At 55.9% G+C, this 19,453-nt stretch overlaps 1 protein-coding gene across 2 annotated transcripts; it reads right to left on the bottom strand.

Annotated features, from left to right (window-relative positions):
• Positions 1-5,837: 5,837 nt before the first annotated feature.
• Positions 5,838-17,806, bottom strand: LOC112532808 (maestro heat-like repeat-containing protein family member 2B). 2 transcript variants are annotated; one of them, XM_040649747.2, is made up of 31 exons: positions 16,610-17,806; positions 16,193-16,314; positions 15,912-16,034; positions 15,604-15,769; positions 15,369-15,467; positions 15,018-15,169; positions 14,510-14,653; positions 13,885-13,977; positions 13,536-13,605; positions 13,307-13,420; positions 13,148-13,221; positions 12,696-12,815; positions 12,443-12,550; positions 12,092-12,251; positions 11,924-11,964; positions 11,546-11,687; positions 11,094-11,146; positions 10,664-10,771; positions 10,237-10,356; positions 9,916-10,038; positions 9,638-9,793; positions 9,294-9,467; positions 8,903-8,982; positions 8,346-8,481; positions 8,137-8,229; positions 7,651-7,737; positions 7,350-7,473; positions 7,038-7,147; positions 6,428-6,580; positions 6,010-6,171; positions 5,838-5,908 (listed from the first exon to the last, which is right to left on the bottom strand). In XM_040649747.2, exons 1-30 carry the CDS (start codon positions 16,632-16,634, stop codon positions 6,022-6,024), a joined length of 3,420 nt encoding a protein of 1,139 aa, XP_040505681.1. In that variant the 5' UTR covers positions 16,635-17,806; the 3' UTR covers positions 5,838-5,908; positions 6,010-6,021. The 2 variants fall into 2 exon arrangements, with proteins under 2 accessions (XP_040505681.1, XP_025008363.2); XM_025152595.3 differs by having other exon boundaries at positions 9,294-9,416; positions 16,610-17,805.
• Between the last annotated feature and the right edge of the window lie 1,647 nt (positions 17,807-19,453).

Genomic DNA, 19,453 nt, shown 5'->3' on the forward strand with positions numbered 1-19,453 from the left:
AAGCCCAGAGAGCTTCTGGACCAGAATCCTTTTCCCCCTTTACTCAGGTGGTCCCCATCCATTGCTAGCAGGCCTGGTGCCAAATAAACCACCCAAGGATCAAAAAAAATTTTCCCCAATGGCATCAGCCTCTTAGCCTCATGTTGATGAGGGGTGTCTTCCTGCTCCTCTCAGTAACTTTCCCTGCTAACGAAGGGATGGAGGAAAATACCACCTGAACTCCTGCTCCATCACCTAACTGTCCCAATGCCCTGAAGTCCATCTTGATAGCCCAAAGGCTTCTCCCTGCAACCCCATCACAGCCTATTTGAAATATTAGGAGTGATAATGATCAGTGCGCTGCACCAGACAAGGGAGATTCCTAGTAATACCCCTGGCCCTGGCCACAAGGAGGTAGTGGACTTCCTTGTGAGGTCCACTCTGGTCGACATATCAGGCCCTCACGTCCCCTCAGAAGGGAGTCTCTTATGAAGATCACCCTTCTGTTCTGCTTGGTAGAGGCTGTCTTGAGGTTTGGGGATGACTGCCTCACCCTAAACAGCCCTCTGAATGGGCTTTCTTCAATTACTCTGCTTACCTGTCCCTTGCGTCCCAGGGCTTCACACCAGTTATGCAAGGGCACCTGTGGAGGTGGGGTAGACTGGGATGAAGGTCACCTGCTATCCCATGCAGGAACCTGCCTCCATTCCTCCTTGTCCTCCCAGGCCCCTCCCTTTGGCTGAGGGAGAGATGGGGATCCACGACTACCTTTGGAGTGTCCTCCCAGTGACTGTCTTATGGGGGTGCCAGGGAGCGCCTCCACCAGTCAGTGTCTCTTTCACACTCTCAGATGCATCTTAATGTTTCTACCTCTACCAGGTGGAGCAGATCCCCCACCCCCTCACACCACACCCCACTATCCTCTGGTACTTGTGCCAGGCCCAGGCACCCCCTGCACACAGAGACATGGACAGCCGCATGTTCGGTCGGGGCAGCCACAGTCTCCTAGACAACGGTTTTTTGCCTGAGTGGACAACAGGTTCCATTGACAAGGAAAAAAGTGTTAAGCAAAACAAATGCTTCCGCAGCGAGAAAGACCGCACCCCCGCCACGTTCACCCTTTCTACGTGCTGCGCTCCCTGGGAAAACTCCCACTACCCACAGGGGTCAGCCCATTGTCATTTCTGGCTCTGCACGCAGCGTGTCAGGGCTGCATCTGGGCACAGGATTGGCTCTTCCAGCTCAGGAGTATTGGAGCACGTTCACTCTCCCTCCAAGGAAAATCTAATACATATCAGTGTTTCCCCATTTCCCTTTGTCTTCAGTCACCCACAGTCCTCAAGCGCATTCCAGCAAATGCCAACTGGAATGAAAGCCGGTAACTGGCGGACAACTATATCATGTCCCAAATTCTGGTTTACAAGTTGTGTCTCCCTGTGCTGCAGAACACTGTGGCAAGCCTTCTGTATCGTGGTGGGATTGTCCCCTGCTGCCTTTCCCCTCTGACGTTACTGTGCAGTTCTATTTGGATAACGACAAAAGCTGTGGGGCTGCTTGTTCTGGTACAGGGCAGCCTCCAGCAACCACAGGCCGCAAGCATTGCTCACTAGCCTCCCTCCTGGTATGATGGCACTGTCTGCCCATTACTGCTGCTAAGACCTTCCTTTCACCTTGTAAAAGGGATTGGCTTTGCCAAATCCATCCTGTGCAATTAGCACGTGGTTCTTGTGGTTTCTTTCTCATACAATCTCAGAATCATAGAGGTTGGAAGAGACCTCTGGACATCATTGAGAGCAACCCCCCTGCTAAAAGTAATTCCCTACAGGAGGCTGAGCAGAAAAGCGTCCTGGATCACCCCCCTCAAGATGCTGGCCCCACTCTTTTTAACATGCCCCAAAATACCATTGGCCTTCTTGGCCGCAAGGGCACACTGCAGGCTCACGGCCAGCCTGCTGTCCGTCGGGACACCCAGGTCCTTCTCTGCAGAGCTCCTCTCCTGCAGGTCAGCCCCTAGCGCAAAAAATATGCAGCTGTGCTTTCTGTTTTGCTACAGAAATTAGAGAACAAGTTTCAAGACTGCCAAAAATTCATCCACTTCTTTGTTTCTTTGCAGCTCCATTTTCGGGTGACATAAATAATGAGTGAAACATAAATTAATGGGTGATTTTCAAATGGAACATGTAGAGCTGCAATCTAAAGTCTGTTCTCTTTATTAAACAGTAAAAAAATTAAAAAAAATTAAAATAAGTTTTGTTACTTATTATATTATCTGATGCATTTTCTGAGGGCTGCTCTGAAAGTAATGCCTCTCATTGTATGGTGTTGGCCCATGACGTCAGAGGCGGATGTTGGTGGTGTGGCAGTAGGGGCCAAACCTTCCCACCGGTATTCCATGACATTATTGCCGTGTGACAGATGGCAGCAGAGGGGCAGTCTGACACAATGGGTCTGACGTGGAAGTGCACGTGAAGCAGAGGTGTGTCACTGATCTCCTCCATGTAGAAAAAATGTCACCCACTGACATTCATCGATGCACACGAAGCAATGAAGAAGACCACGCAGTGGATGTGAGCACGGTGAGGCGGTGGGCAGTGGCAATAGCAACAGTAGGTCACCTCTGCTGGTGCAGATTGTTTCAAGCACGGTATACAGGCTCTTCTTCATCACTGGTGAAAAGGCATAGCTCATGGTGGGGACAGTTTTGTAGCTGAGAATGGGAAGAGGTTTCAAGAGGGATTACAGCTTTACTGTATAGAACTGTGTTTTCCAAGTGAGTTGAAGCAGGATTTCTTTCCAAAAGTCTGGCAGCCTGTATCTGGATGGCATAGATGTTGGCATTAAGGGGCTGCATGGCCCTGGGCAGCTGGGAGCAAGTCTGAGCCTTGCTGCCACTGGGCGCACGCACTCACACAAACAGGTGTGCACACGTGCATGCGTGCAGACACGCACACACACGCACGCACGACTGCCCTCGTGACAGAAGATACAGAGAAGACAGTGTTACTGAGTGCCTTCTCTGTCTCTGTCTATACTGCTGGAGGCTGTCCTGAGGCTGTCCTGTACCCCTGAGGCCCCAGAGGAAGTCAGGATCAAGGAGGAGTTTGCCTCAGTTGTTGAGGACTGGGTTAAGGAGCAATTAAGCAACCTAGACATCCATAAATCCATGGGTCCTGATGCGATGCACCTGTGGGTGCTGAGGGAGCTGGCAGAAGTCATTGCTAGGCCACTCTCCGTTATCTTTGGTAAGTTGTGGGGAGCAAGATACTCCAGACTGATCAGCCTCACCTCCATCCCTGGAAAGGTGATGGAAAAACTTATCCTTGGCACTGCCTCTAGGCATATCAAGGATAAGAGGGTCATTAGGGGCAGTCAGCAGGGCTGCACCAAGGGGAAGTCATGCTTGACCAACTTGATAGCTTTTTATGAAGAGGTAACCAGGTGGATAGATGATGGTAAGGCAGTGGATGTGGTCTATCTTGATTTTAGTAGAGCATTTGACACCGTCTCCCACGGCATCCTCGCAGCTAAACTGAGGAAGTGTGGTCTGGATGATTGAGCAGTGAGGTTGCCTGTGAACCAGCTGAAGGAAAGAAGCCAGAGAGTTGTGGTCAGTGGGACAGAGTGAGTCTAGCTGGAGACTTGTACCTAGTGGAGTTCCTCAAGGGTTGGTACTGGGACCAGTACTACTCAATATATTCATCAGTGATTTGGGTGAGGGAGTAGAGTGCACTGTTAGCAAGCTTGCTGATGACACAAAACTGGGAGAAGTGGCTGACACGCTAGAAGGCTGTGCTGCCACCCAGCAAGACCTAGGTAGGCTGGAGAGTTGGGCAGGGAGAAATTAAATGAAAGACAACAAGGGCAAGCGTAGAGACTTGTATCTGGGCAAGACCAACACCAGGTACCAGTACAGGTTGGGGACTGAGCTGTTGGAGAGCAGCCGAGGGAAAAGGGACCCGGGGGTTCTGGTGGACAGCAGGGTGACCATGAGCCAGCACTGCAAGAAGGCCAATGGCATCCTGGGGTGTATTAGAAGGGGTGTGGTTAGTAGGTGGAAAGAGGTTCTCCTCCCCCTCTACTCTGCCCTGGTGAGACCGCATCTGCAGTATTATGTCCAGTTCTGGGCCCCTCCATTCAAGGGCAGGGAACTGCTTGAGAGAATCCAGCGCAGAGCCACAAAGATGATGGAGGGACTGGAGCATCTCCCTTTCAAGGAAAGGCTGACGGAGCTGGGTCTCTTTAGCTTGGAGGGGACAGAGAGGTGGCCTCATTAACATTTATAAATATGCAAAGGGTGTGCATCAGAAGGATGGAGCCGGGCTCTTCTCAGTGACATCCAGTGATAGGACAAGGGGTAATGGCTGCAAGCTGGAACATAGGAGGTTCCACAAAAATATGAGAAGAAACTTCTTCCTGGTGAGGGTAACAGAACACTGCAACGGGCTGCCCAGAGAGGTTGTGGAGCCTCCTTCTCTGGAGACATTCAAAACCTGCCTGGACACATTCCTGTGTGACCTAATCAAGGCATTCCAGCTAAAGCGAGAGGATTGGACTACATGATCTTTCAAGGTTCCTTCCAAACCCTGACATTTGGTGATTCTGTGATTCTGTAACTGGTATGGAGAAGAGACAGCAGCTATTACAAGGAAGACTTAAAATATATATATATACTCTGTTCACTTCTTAGCCAGGATTCTGCCATTTATTTTTTCAAGATAAATAATACAATGTTCTTTAGCTCATCTGTCCTTCTCGTTTGTCGTTTGTCGTTTGCCGTTTGCCGTTTGTCGTTTGTCGTTTCTCTCCTCTCCTCTCCTCTCCTCTCCTCTCCTCTCCTCTCCTCTCCTCTCCTCTCCTCTCCTCTCCTCTCCTCTCCTCTCCTCTCCTCTCCTCTCCTCTCCTCTCCTCTCCTCTCCTCTCCTCTCCTCTCCTCTCCTCTCCTCTCCTCTCCTCTCCTCTCCTCCCGTCCCCTTCCTCCACTCTCCCTCTCCCTCTCCTCTCCTCTCCCTCGCCCACTCCCCCTCTCCTCTCCTCTCCTCTCCTCTCCTCTCCTCTCCTCTCCTCTCCTCTCCTCTCCTCTCCTCTCCTCTCCTCTCCTCTCCTCTCCTCTCCTCTCCTCTCCTCTCCTCTCCTCTCCTCTCCTCTCCTCTCCTCTCCTCTCCTCTCCTCTCCTCTCCTCTCCTCTCCTCTCCTCCCGTCCCCTTCCTCTCCTCTCCCTCTCCCTCTCCTCTCCTCTCCCTCGCCCACTCCCCCTCCCGTCCCCTCTCCTCTCCTCTCCTCTCCTCTCCTCTCCTCTCCTCTCCTCTCCTCTCCTCTCCTCTCCTCTCCTCTCCTCTCCTCTCCTCTCCTCTCCTCTCCTCTCCTCTCCTCTCCTCTCCTCTCCTCTCCTCTCCTCTCCTCTCCTCTCCTCTCCTCTCCTCTCCTCTCCTCTCCTCTCCTCTCCTCTCCTCTCCTCCTTCCCTTCCCTTCCCTTCCCTTCCCTTCCCTTCCCTTCCCTTCCCTTCCCTTCCCTTCCCTTCCCTTCCCTTCCCTTCCCTTCCCTTCCCTTCCCTTCCCTTCCCTTCCCTTCCCTTCCCTTCCCTTCCCTTCCCTTCCCTTCCCTTCCCTTCCCTTCCCTTCCCTTCCCTTCCCTTCCCTTCCCATTTTTCTTTCCTTCTTTCCTTTTCCCTCCCTTCTCTTCTTTCCTTTTCCCTCTCTTCTCTTCTTTCCTTTTCCCTCTCTTCTCTTCTCTTCTCTTCTCTTCTCTTCTCTTCTCTTCTCTTCTCTTCTCTTCTCTTCTCTTCTCTTCTCTTCTCTTCTCTTCTCTTCTCTTCTCTTCTCTTCTCTTCTCTTCTCTTCTCTTCTCTTCTCTTCTCTTCTCTTCTTTTTTTTCTTCTTCTCCCTGCTGCACCATTGAAGAGAAAGCTCTCTTATTCTCTTCCATGTCTCGCTAGAAAAAGGAGAGTTTCAAGTCATGACTGAGTAATTTTCAACTCATACAGACAGATACAACTGGGACCGCTACAATAGCAAAGGCAGGAGTGCCAGTACCTGTCTGTGGGCTCAACGCCTGTGGAAGAAGCTGTCAATTGTGACGTCTGCGTGACAGCGGGTGAGGATGGCCGCCGCCTGGCACAGGAATGGCATGTTCGTGCTGTGCTGCAGGGACGACGTGCAGCTGCGCAGGATGTAGACGATCGGTGAAAGGTCAAGCTGAAAGAAGAAGGGGAGAAAGAATGACTTGCTGCATCCTTGACTCTGCAGGACCTAATCGTGGACATTCAGCACATGAACGGTGCCTGCTCCCTTGACATGCCGCCAAGGCCTAAGCCTACATTTCACACCGGTCACCCTGTCCAAGCCCTGGCTCTGCGCTCAGGCTGTGCTTCTTTAGCGCAAGAGGCAAACGGCACAAGGTGTAGTGCAACAGCCAACAAAAGTCCAAGGCTCGTGGAAGAAAGTCTCTTACATCCCGACAGATGTCCTTTCCGTGCATCTGCAGAAAGGTGATCATCCACTTCCCAGCAGCACGCACACGCATTCCTTTGGCCTTCCGGAAGGTGTCCTTGACGGCCATCATGAAATCTATGGTGTGTTCCAGGGAGAAGCTTCTGCACACAATCTGCAGAGAAATGAGAAGCAGGAGAGATCCCATCACTGCTCTGCAGCAGCTCTTCCAAACATAAAGCAGTCTTGAGGGCATTCTTAGTTCAGCAGCTTGCCAGTCATTCAGGTGGCAATCACAACGCTCCTGCTGTCCTTACTGTGCTGTTTATACGTAAGGTGGTTGAGCCTTCTCTCAGCTTCTCCACCCATGCTGTTTGCTTACATGCAAAGCCTACCTCCCAGCAGCCACAGTCACACGCACACACACAGTCACACACACACGACATAGAATCAGCACCTTGCGTGGGGTGCCTTAAGGCCAGACATAGCTCAGTGCCTCCTGCTACTTGCTGAGAGAAGTGATCTCAGGGTGACAGCTCATTCTAGAAACGGTGTGAGAGGCTGGGGGCAGCAGAGGGACGTGCAAAAGCCTACGCACTGAGATCGCACCACCCCTTTTTGGGTCCACTTACCCGCGCGATTTTGGACGAGGTCTGGAGCTGACAGACGGTGCTGCGGTCATTCAGCCCCTCACACAGGCTCCCGATGTCTCCTGTCTGGATGACTCTGTTGGTCGCCTTGGCTGGAAAGAGCACGGGGAGAAAAGGGAAGTCATGCTTCTGGAAACGGAACCGCTTTCCACAGGGGAGAGACAGAGGCCAGGGTGGAGAGGAGAAGAGAGCTGCGCACGGTGCCTCTCCCTCCTGTAAACTGGGCCCAGCCCGTGGGGTTCTGGTAGTGCTGAGGAGGAGAGCAGAGGGCCGGCGCACGCCCGCTCTACTCACCTTGGATTCGGAGAAGGGAGCTCAGACAGGTGACAGCCAACTGGCGGGAGGTGGGCATGGGGTCACACGTCAGAGGCGCCAGCAATCCCACCAAGGAGCCAAAGTGCTTGCAGGCATCTCCTCTCTGCAGGGATGAGAGGCAGGAAAAAAGCTGTAGGCAGCCCCAGCTCTCCCTACCTTCTCCCGCCTGTGCCTTCCCCACGGGGTGGGTGTCACAGCACGCACAGCTGAGTGGAGCTCGCCTGCCAGCTCAGGGGCACTGGGGAGGGAGCAGGGGCATGTGGTGGGGCTCTTTACTCACTCCACGCTCTTCACAAGCAGCCAGCAGCTGGGAGCACGTCTGCAGGGCCCTCTTGCGCTCCCACATGTTGCCTGACGTCATTGATCTCTGCAGGACGTGGGACAGAGCATCCGTATCACTGTGGACATCTTTTCTTTCCCTTCATGCCAGCCCTCTCCCAGTCCCTCATTTCCCAGCACTTTCCCTCAGGGCCTGCCCTGTGGCTCCACGCAGCCCCCCACCTCGCTGAGCACCCGCACTGCTGCCCCTGCTCTCTGCAGACACTCCGGCCTCCTAACCCAGCAGCTTTTCCTTGGCTGTGGCCTGCCAGGGGCTGGCTCCTGCCTTTTCCCCTGCAGGGCCCATTGCTCTGCCCATTTCTGAGCTTGCAGTGAGCTGGCACGTCAGCAAGAGATCCCCTCTCGTTGTCCTCTCAGTCCCCAGACCTCTGTCTCCGCTATCGACAGGCACCATGCTTGCTTCCTCCCTTGACCCACATGTACTCACATGGACTGTGTTCTGGAAGAAGCCACTGGTGGTCTCTGTCTCGAGCAGGACCACCATGAGCCGGCCCAGAGCTTTCAGTGACGTTTGCAGAAGCTGAAAGCAGAAGAGGGCATTGAGCTGTGGCATCATGGTTGCTGCCAGAGCATAGGTTGTGTGCGCTGAGGAAGGGCTCCGACCGAGAGGTGGCTGTGGAAGTCACGGCAGGTTACCTGCAGGTACCGAGCTGCTTGCTGTGACTTCCTGATCTTCAGCATCATCTCCGCTGAAGGGTGTGTCACAATAATCTTGCAGCACAGAATCAGCAGGTCACACATGTCTTTGCCTCCTAAAGAAGGCTTCAGCTTGCTGACAGGACAAAAAAGGGAAGAGAAAGCAGGCAGGGCCTTTAGCAGTGCTCTCCAGGCTGGTTCAGACAACATCAGAGTTTCTTCTAATGGACAGCTGCAAAGCCAACATCCCCAGCCTGAGCCCCCGCTGCTGAGCACTGTCTTCAGTTCCAGCATCACCCACCTCCTCCCCGGCATCAGTGAACCACCTCCTGCTCTGAAGGGAAGGAGACACCGGGTCTCCCTTCTCTTCCCTGCCAGGGGACAGGAGCACCAGGGCCTTCCTCCCTCCCAGAACCTCAGCTTCGCTGGGCACAGCAGCCCAGCCATCTCTCCTGTAGAAGTGGCTCCCTACCCCCCTGCCCCCTCCAGGCCTTTGGGAGCTACCCAGAAGGGGATCCACCATCCTGCCTTGCAACCCCAGAGGCTCCCACCCTTACCTCAACTGCTCCAGGGCCAGAACCACCTTGAGGGGCACTGGGGAGACTGGGGTGCCCAAGTAATACTTCTTCAGCAAGTCCTGCAAGTCCCAGAGAGACACGGTCAAAGTGGGCAAGGGGCAAAGCGAGAGTTCTTCCGCCAGACCCACAGGCAGACACGACTGCCACACACCAGCCCCATCACTCGCGCATTTCCCACGGAGGCAGTGCAGGATGCAGCAGCTGCACAGCTGGTGGACCTCGCCTGCTGCCCAGCCGCTGCCTGCCAGCACACAAGGTCCCCACCAGCTGGAGACGTGTGGCTGAGGGACACCTGTATGGCTCCGGGGAATTGAGCCTCGTAGCACAGCCCAGAACTCCGCTGCAGACAGCCCTGGCTCTAGGCACTCACCGTCAGGATCTCCAGCAGCTTGCCCTTCAAGGAGGGGTTAAAGCAGGCAGAGTCACCCGCTGCTTGGAAGGCAGAGCTGAAGTCCGTGATGCTCTGCAGCAGCGCAAGCGTGTTCTGCAGGTCCTGAGGCCCAAGAGAGAAGAACATTCTTTCAACTGCGGGAAGGGCCAAGGGCTGCAAGGGGAACACGTGGGGGCAACGCTAAGGGAAGGGCTTGCATCTTCATCTGAGCACAAACCAGTCCCCGAGGGACCTTTGGAAAGAGAAGGCCCATCTCAGCATCCCCCCACGTGGAGGGGCTGCAGCTGGGTGCTCAGACAGCCTGGCACGCTACGAGCTCTCACCCGGCAGCTGCAGCTGTAGAGCAGCAGGATGTTGCCCACGATGTCTCCCTCCAGGCGGGCGAGCAGCTGTTCCTTGGAGGCACGCAGTGCCAAGCTGCCGTGGGCGAGGATGAGAGCGCTGCGGGTGGCCTGAGCTCTTCTGCTGTCCAGCTCCATCTGTGTGGGAAGAAATGCCTTGAGACACTCGCTCAGCAGCCCCCGGTGCCCCGCGATGCACCTGGGCTCCCAAGTGAAGATAAGGCAGAAGAAAGCCAAGAGGAAAATGGGTAACGCTTCACCTTCTTGCGTCTGGAAATCCTTCCCTTCTGGCCTTTGCACAGCCTGGACGCAAACATGGTGAGTGTGTCCAGGACTGTGTGGAAGTTGCTCTCAGCAGCATGGCTGAGAAGAGAGATCATTCCCTGCACAAAAGAACAAGGGGCAGTTGGCGCAGGCCTGAGCCTGCTGGTACGGCCAGCCACAGTGGCCGGGCTGGTCCTCGCCTGAGGGAAACAGCAGCAGTGAGGAGATCGAAAGGCCCGGAGCAGGGCCAGGAGAAGCCCTCTGCCCCAGGGACAGACCGGGGATGCTGGCAGAAGCTGGCTGGGAAGAGACCTCACCTGGGCCTCAGAAGGCTCCTCTGCATTTGCTTCCTCCAGGTGTTGCAGGAGCTTCTCTTGGATGTGGAGGACTTCCTTACAAGCTCCCAGCACTGTCCCCAGAGCCTTGTACAGGAAGGACTGCATGGGAAGGGAAGAGAAGGGATGGGAAGGGAAGAGAAGGGAAGGAAGAAGCTGAGATGTGGCAGCAGCCTGACCTGCTGGGAGAGGGCCAGGTGGGAAGGACCCACGCTCCCTGGGAGACGCTGAGAGCAGCTGCAGGGCCGAGCTTTAGCCACCCCCAGGCAGTTTGCAGGGAAAGGCCCTCTGGGGGGCACGGGCCAGGGAAGCAGCGTGAGCGGCCCGTGTGAGCAGAGCACCACCCGCAGCCCCTGCGCCAGTTGGGCACCTGTGGCTGCACCGCTGGGTAGAGCCGGGGGGAACCCACCTTTTCTCCAGAGCTGCTGGGAGAGCTGCTCAGCCACCGGCTCAGCTCGCAGCTCAGGCCCTTGGTCCAGGCCTCATCCTCCATGGTATCCAATGACGCCCTCAGGAACTGTTGGAGAACAGGAGAAGCCAATGTTTCCTTGCCCTTTGCCTCTTCCCACATTCCCACATCGCCGCAGTCTTCTGGGGAGAGGTGACTGGAAGAGCAGTCCCTCTCCCAGCTCCTGCCAGCATTCCCTCCCTCATAGCCTCTTGCTGCTCTTCTCCTAGGACCCCCCTTGGGCCTGGGACAAAGAGGAAGAGGCAGCACCACAGAGGCGTGCGGCCGCTCCACAGCAGCGTTTGAGAGGCTGTTCCTGTCCCGTGTGGGAACGGGGCTCCTTGAGACAGGCAGACACTTCTCGGCACCGTGCCTTCCGGCAATGCTGTACCTCTAGGAGGCGCTGCTCCCACTCTGCAGAGTCCGGGAAGCTCTCATCTTTCCCTGCACAGCAACAAGAAGCAAAAGACCCTTGCTTGGGATCAAGCCGCAAAGGAAGAGCTGCTGCAAACCTGGTTTGCCTGGGCACTCGGCACTGCCAAACTGGGACCTGCACACCCTACGCAGTGACCTGTCCCTCCCCACAAACACTGTCCCAGCAGGAACACAGAACTGCTCCAAGACTGCTATCTGAGGGGACGTGGAGGGCCCATCTGTGCCCTGGAATGGGCAGATCCCCAGGGGGAAAGGTCCCCGGGCCTCAGTGCTGTCTCCCTGGAATGGGAACAGCAGCAGAGCAAGTACTGGGCTGCAGGCAATGCTTCCCCTCTGCCGCGCTGCAGAGCTCCATTTTCACTCCCCCCCTTCCCTGCCTCCACCCCTCCCTCCCCACCAGCACTTTACCTTGGAGGCACTGCAGCAGCAGGGGGATCTCAGCGGCCCACATGGCCCCCACAGCTCTGTGGATTTTGCTGTGGAGGTTCAGCATGAGGAGCAAGGCAGCGGCTTGCAGTTTGCTGCCTGCAAAAGGGCTCCCCGCCACCACCTGAGTGAGAGCAAGGAGAAGCAGGCTCACTTCTGCAGCAAGAGCAGCAGCTTCTCCCAGGACGGAAGCAGCTTGGCTGTGCCCTGGCAGGCAAGGAGCAGCCAGCAGCTTTGCCCATGGTGCTGCAAGCCCGTGAAGAGAATGGCATCCCCATGGGTGAGGCAGGCGCTGGCATGCTCGGCCATGCTGCTTCCTCCTCGGGGCTCATGGCACCGGCCTCTGGAGCATCTACTCACCAACAGGCGTGCCATCAGTGTCTGGGGAGTCAGCAGTGGGCCTGTGGGGAGAAGGAAGTGCTGAGTGAGATGCCAAGACACGCTGTGCTCCCCCACGTGCACCTCCGCTGTCCATTCTTGGTGCTATCACGGGTCAGCAGTGCTCACTGGGGGACTTTCTGCTCCTACCTTGAAACATGGAGCTGAGGAAATGGGGATCCAGGTCTTCTATCTCCCGCACCATCAGGTCCCCTCTCTCAGCCAGCGCTTGGACACAGCGGGAGACCGGGATCAGCATGCCGGTGTACTGGGCTGGCACCACGTACAGCAGCAGCCGTGGCCACAGGAGCTGTAGGGAACGAGGCGGTTGAGCGTGTCAGCATTCCTGCCTCCGCTCAGAGATGAAGAGATGACTCTGTGAATTCCCCTGAGTCTTGTGTGTTTTAGAGCACATTGGAGGAGAGACCGGGGGTGCTGGAATGGGATGAGGAACACGTGGTGTGAAGGCGAGGAGTGGCAGCAGGTCAGATTGTGACTTACTTTGGTCATCCCGCTCGCAGAGACATCCAGTGACCCCAGGATGTCCATACACAGCTCTTGGAGAGCTCCTTCTTCCTGGGCTTCCTGGGCAGAAAGGTCTCCGGCTGCCTGCACAACAGTGTTGTTGGAACACCGGTTACTCTGAGTTCTCAGGAGCCTCTCAGGAGGCTCAGGTGTGGCCCCACCAGTGCTTCTGTGCCAGCCTCTGAGCAGCACGGGTCTTCCAAAGGAAGATGCTGCCCAGTGTCCTTACCCTTCTTCCCGTGGTGCGGCTGAACTCACTGAAGATGTGCCCCACCACATCCCAGGCTGAGCAGCTCCGGGCGTTAGCACTGAGCACATCCTTGATGAAGTGCAGAACGGCCCTCCTCACCTGTCAGGAGTCAATTGTGGGTTTGATTTTCCTGCTCAGAAGGCAAAGGGAAGCCACCGGCTCACTGGGGCAGCCCTCTGGGCATGAGCAGAGGCAACAAGAGCAGAGGAGAAGCCTCGGCTCCTCAGGTGAGGGCCGGGCCTTAGCACCAGGCCGTGCACTTTCCATGCACTGCACAGGGACCTGACCGCTCTGCTCTGCCTGCTCTCCCCACAGGAGCCATCGCAACCATGTGGACAGTGCCCCAGCACCTCCCTGGGCACCCCAGCCCTGCCTGTGTTGGCAGCAGCATCACCACCCCGACAGCGCTTTCCTTTCCCAAATCAGCTCACCTGGATCCTGGGGTCGCTGCGCAGACACTGCACAGCCTCCACAACCTGGGGCAGCTTCTCTGTCATCATGGGCTCTGCAAGAGATGCGCAGAAGCATGCATGGAGGCACAGCCCAGATGGCAAAAGGGATCCCTGGAAGTCCCGACCTGTGGTACTGACCATCAGAGCGAGCCAGAGCAGCGAGCAGACCCAGGGCTGCCACGCATCCAGCCTCCCTGTCAGCGCCCAGCTGTGACTGCAGAAACTGGACCGTTTCCTCTGGGCAGATCCGGGCTGCGGGGAGGAAATCCCGCACTGTGTTAGCAAGAAACTCGCACCCATTCCGGAGGTTTGTGAGAGAGGTTTTGGCCAGGGCACCGCCAAGCATCGCCAAAGCTCCCCTCCTTACCCTGCAGCAGGATGCAGTGGGTCAGCTCTGCTCTGTCCGCCTCGCTGTGCTCCTTGGTGTCATCGGAGAGCTGTGGGAACAAGGTCCATTGGAGAAATTGTATCAGTATTGAGGATGGAAAAGAAACTTTGCTGCCAGCTCTCATCTCCCTTGGCACTCTCAGTGAGAGGACATGCAGACAAAACACAGCCTGACCCACAGCATCCCTGGGGGCACACACGGCTCTGGAGCAGCCACGGGCATGCAGGAGCTAAGGCTGTGCAGCCGTCAGAGGCTCGGAGCTTTGCAGTCCTCCTGAGACTTAGCCAGGAGGGAAGCCGCTTTGGGCGCAAGGATAGGCTCCCCTTACCTGGTAGAACACGGCGCTGGTGATGGCCAGAAACTTGTCCTTAGGGATGACAGATTGAACTCCCTCTAAGGCCTCCAGGAAGACAATGAGGCTCTGCAAGAGACCAGGAGAGGAAGGAAGGGCTGAAGCCACGTCTAGCCACTTGGGAGCAGAGAAACTGATTCCCAAATGGTTTGTCCGCTGGGAGAGCTCCCGCACAGGCGTTCTGGTTTGTCCCCGCCTCCCAGCAGCACCAAGGGAGTCCCTCTGCTCTCAGCTGAGCCCTGTTTGGGCATCGGTTGCAGGCATTTCCCACCCAGCAGCCCTCTTCTCCCCCATCAGATGCAACTGGACGTGGTCCCCCTGGTTGTTAGCACAGAGCTCCTCAGGCACCAGAGCCCCACAGCGGTGGTGCTGGTGAAGCCTCCCAGCCCCAGGAGGTGGGCCCCGGTGACTCCTGGCTCCCTTCGGGCTCCTGTCCGGGTTGTTCCTTCCTTGACGGAAGAGCTCAGGAAGCCTCAGACCTCCCTTGGACACCTATTCCGTCTTTCTCCAAGGGCTCCTGGCCTCCTCCCTGCGTCCCACCGACCCCTCGTGGCACTTGCACGAGCCCCACATCCACACTGAGCCCCGCAAAACATCTCACCTTGGTCACCCTGCAGGTGTCTTGGACCTCCTGATACGGGTGCACGAGCCAGAGGAGCTGCTCCCAAACGTGCTCTCGGCACAGCTCTTCTTGAAGGAGGACAGCCATCATGGCGGCCACAGCCCCGAGGACCGCCTGTTTGTCCTGGAGAGGGATGGCAGAGGCCCAGCGTCAAAGACTGAAGGTCTGCCCTTCCTACAGGAGGGCTTTCTCTTTCCCTTCCCCTTTCCCACACCCCCGTTCCCAGTAGGAGATGGGCTCTCTCTGGAGGGCAGGGAGCTTTTCCCCACACCTTCATCCCCAGTTATCCCTGCCACAATGTTGTGCCATGGGGCTGCTTCCTGGCAGGGAGATCCAGCCCCAAAGCACAAAGCCAGTTTGGGGTCCTTTGCAGAGCCAGCCCGCTCCCTCTCATCACCCTTCTGCTTTCAGCCCGCTGGGCACAGGCAGAGCTGCGGACACGGGTGTCCCCGCTGCCATCCCGGGCTGGGAATGCAGCAGTGCTCACCTTTTCCTCCTTGCAGTCCTGCCAGTTCCTCAGCACGGAGAAGAAGAGCTGGGAAAGATTCTGGTAGATCTGCTCCATCTCCCTGGCAGGCCAGGGGCATTGCTTTCCAGAGCACAAGTGAACCTTGACTCCTTCCAGCCACTGTTTCACAACTGAAAAAAAAACAAAACCAAACCAAAACAACAACAAAAAAATGAATAATTCATTAAAAAAAATAAAATTGGGGAAAAAAAGAAAAAAAAAAAAAAAAAAAGGATGAGAGATCGAGAGAAAAGGGAACCTGTGAGAATCTGCAGCAGGGCGAGGTGCAAGGACTGCCCCAAGCCCCCCCTGCTCTGGGCCACCACTCACCAGCACAAGCAATGCGCAGGGTCCTGCCGTCTCTCACCCAGCCCACCACACTGCGCAGGCCGGCCAGCATCAGCCACACGAAGGGGATGCACTGTGGAGCTGCAGAAGGGAAGGAGAAGGCCGTGGTCAGAGCCCCGGCAGCGAGGGAGGAGGGGCTGCAGCCCTGCATCCCCCAGCTCAACGCAGATCACGCGCAGAGGGGAGAGACCCCTTCAGGAGGCTGAGGGCACTCTACCGTAGCTGGTGAACAGCTTGCCCAGGGTGACGAGCACAAACTCCTTGGACATCTCCCCCACGGCCTTCAGGTGGCCCTGGAGCTCGGCCATCACCAAGCTGAAGTGTGTCCGGGCCAGAGCCACCAGGACATCGCTGGCAGCCATCCTCACGCTGTCAGGCACGCCCTGAAAAAGAGTGACTGGTGACACGCGGCACAGGAGACTGCCTGAGGCCTTCCCTTGGAAGGGCTAAGCCCCTGCTGTCCGCCAGCAGAACCCCAGCGCGGGCAGGCGGCTCCCTTTGCCGCCTTTGGGAGTGACCCCTCACCTGGGCTGCCGTCAGGTCCTGGGACACCTCAGCCAGCAGCCGGTTCACCACTCCGCACGGCGGGCGGCTGTCACCTTCCCGCAGGACGTGCTCCAGCTCGCAGTACGCCTGCGCTCGGTCACCCTGGGGACAGGGATCAGTCACGTTTTGCTTTGCCCTTCTTCCCGGGGAGCCGCCCGCTGCCACCCATCGCTATGCCGATGTGCTGCCAGGGCCTGGCACCCACAGGGCCGTGGCACTGGGGCAGGGCAAGGGCTGATGGTTGGATGTCCCCATCTCACCTCCTTGTCTTGCAGGCGCTGCAGCAGCAAAGTCACGGCACAGGCGGGGACAGGGCTTGCCACCCTGCCTCTGGCCCTGCGACGTGTACCTCTGGGCATGCAGCCCACACAGGCAAAGAGACCTGGAAGGAAAGAGCAGAGCAGCTGCCACTGGTGTTGCTTGGAGCCTGGGCCGAGCATCCGGCCAGCTCTGAGAGGAACCCGGCCCCACAGCGTGGGGTGGGCTGTGCCGGCACGCGTGTGGTCGGCACGGAGAGGGGAGAGAGCCTTCCCCTTGCTGGGATACTGGGGACACCACGGTGGGCGGTTGCACTCAGCAGAGCAAGGACAGTGCTGATGGCATGCCCTAAACAGGCATTGGTGGCACACATGCGCTCGGGCAGCATCATGGTGTCCAGAGAGGTGGAGGGACCTCACCTCGAAGGGCTCTCAGCCGCTCCATCACAGCAGGAAATCTCCAGATAGACACAATGCTCTCTCTGGGTCCTCTTCCTGCGCCTCTCGCAAGAGACTGAGCCACCGCTCCCACCGCTGCCACAGGGGTGGAAGAGGCAGCCACTGTGACATCACAGCGAGGAGCGTGACCTCACAGAGAATGTAAACTTTGCAGAAAACTGTGCAGAAAAACCTCCCAGTTGTCCAGTAGGATTGCAGTAGTTGCGAGGACTCTTCAGAGAAAATAACATTGCCAAGAGCCCGGCTTAAACCTTCCTGCATCCCTCTAGAGATACCTGCACCCTCTGCTTCCCTACAGTGCCCGTATAGCAATGCACACCACATGGGGAATAAACGGAAAGAACTAGAGATCCGTGCGTGCTTACAAGGATGTGATCTCATTGCAATCCCAGAGACACGGTGGGACAGCTCACACAAGTGGCATGCTGTTGTGGGTGGCAAGACAAGGTGAGGTGGTGGACTTGCTCTTTATGTGAGAAACTGCTAGAATGCATTGAGCTCCACTGTGGGGGGGAGGATGATGAAGAAGTGGATAGCTTGTGGGTAAGAATTAAGGGGTGGGCTTACATAGGTGACACTGTTGCGGGTGTGTGCTACAGGCCACCTGATCAGGAGGAGGAAGTGGATGAGGCCTTTTACAAACAGCTGGAAGTAGCCTTGCCACCCCCAGCACTCGTTCCTATGGGGGACTTCAACCATCCTGATATTAGTTGGCAAAGTAACAAAGCCAGGCACACAAGGTCCAGGCAGTTCCTGCAGTGTATTGGTGATTACTTTCTGACGCAGGTGGTGGGGGATCTGATGTGGAGGGGTGTGCTACTTGACCTTGTTTTTAGCAGCGAGGAAGGGCTGGTAGGGGGTGAGAAGGCTGGGGGCAGGTTGGGATGCAGCGATCATGAGGTAGTGGCGTTCAAGATCTTGTGTGGAAGAATCAAAGCAATACGTAGGAGTGCTACCCTGGACTTCAGGAGAGCCTACTTGAAGGTATCCCATGGGCTAGTGTGTTAGAAGGTAAGGGGGCCCATGAGAGCTCATTGGCCATTTAACTCCACTTCTTCCGAGCTTAAGATCAGTTGTGGAAGACAAAACTGTTTTTTTGTTTTTGTTTTTGTTTTGTTTTTGTTTTTGGCTCTCTCTTTTTTTTTTTTTTTTTTTGGTTTTGGACTCTCTCTCATTTTATTTGATTTATTATTCTCAATTCCAATTATATTGTACTATATTGTGTTATCTTGCATTCTGATCTCATATTTAGTAAAATTTACTTTACATGAAAATAACTGTATTCCTTAGATGGTTGCCACTGTTCTGTCTTTGGGCCCAGCTCCCATCTCTCCCTACACACTCCCTTTCCCTTTTTGAGCCGGTGGGCCTGCGGGCCTGCTGTTTCCCTGTCACAGACACGGATGGATCTAGATAACTCCGTGACATGGAGGAATTCCCCGAGAGGAAGAAAGCTCTTTGGAAGAACCCCCCGGGCCCTGCTTGCTGCAAAGCTTCCTGGCTTTCTCCCATCCCCCCCAGTGATTGGACGAGATCCTGAGATCTCGTGTGGACATACTTTTATCCACTGTTCTGGATACCCTCTCCAAGCAATTGGAAGAGAAGAAGGCTATGGGGCGCAGTCAACATGGATCTACCAAGGGGAAGTCATGCTTAACCAACCCGACAGCCTTCTCTGATGTCATCACTGGCTGGGTAGGCGGGGGGAGAGCAGTGGATGTTGTGTGCCTTGACTTCAGCAAGGCATTTGACACCGTATTTCACACCATTCTCGTTTTGAAACTTAGAAAGTGTGGGGATAGTTGAGTGGATGATGGGTGAATTGACAACATGCACCTCACTCTCCCTGCTGGCCACTCCTCTTAATGCAGCCCAGAACGCAGTTGGCCTTCCGGGCTCCAAGTGCACATTGCTGCTGGCTCATGTCCAGCTTCTCATCTACCAGGACCTCCAGGTCTTTTTCCGCAGGGCTGTTCTCAAGGAGATCTTCCCCCAGTTTGTAAAAATACCTGGGATTGCCCTGGCGCAAGGGCAGCACCTTGAACTTGGCCTTGTTGAACCTCATTAGGTTCTCATGGCACCACTTCTCCGGCCTGTCCAGGTCCCTCTGCATGGCTTCCCTTCCTTCCAGTGTGTCGGCTGCACTGCTCAGCTTGGCGTCATCCTCAAACATGCTCAGGGTGCACTCGATGCCATTGAAGAAGGCCAAGCAGTGGATGTGAGCACGGTGAGGCGGTAGGCAGTGGCAATAGCAACAGTAGGTCACCTCTGCTGGTGCAGATTGTTTCAAGCACGGTATACAGGCTCTTCTTCATCACTGGTGGAAAGGCATAGCTCATGGTGGGGACAGTTTTGTAGCTGAGAATGGGAAGAGGTTTCAAGAGGGATTACAGCTTTACTGTATAGAACTGTGTTTTCCAAGTGAGTTGAAGCAGGATTTCTTTCCAAAAGTCTGGCAGCCTGTATCTGGATGGCATAGATGTTGGCATTAAGGGGCTGCATGGCCCTGGGCAGCTGGGAGCAAGTCTGAGCCTTGCTGCCACTGGGCGCACGCACTCACACAAACAGGTGTGCACACGTGCATGCGTGCAGACACGCACACACACGCACGCACGACTGCCCTCGTGACAGAAGATACAGAGAAGACAGTGTTACTGAGTGCCTTCTCTGTCTCTGTCTATACTGCTGGAGGCTGTCCTGAGGCTGTCCTGTACCCCTGAGGCCCCAGAGGAAGTCAGGATCAAGGAGGAGTTTGCCTCAGTTGTTGAGGACTGGGTTAAGGAGCAATTAAGCAACCTAGACATC

This window comes from Gallus gallus, chromosome 1, assembly GCF_016699485.2.
Source record: "Gallus gallus isolate bGalGal1 chromosome 1, bGalGal1.mat.broiler.GRCg7b, whole genome shotgun sequence".
Lineage (NCBI taxonomy): Eukaryota > Metazoa > Chordata > Aves > Galliformes > Phasianidae > Gallus > Gallus gallus.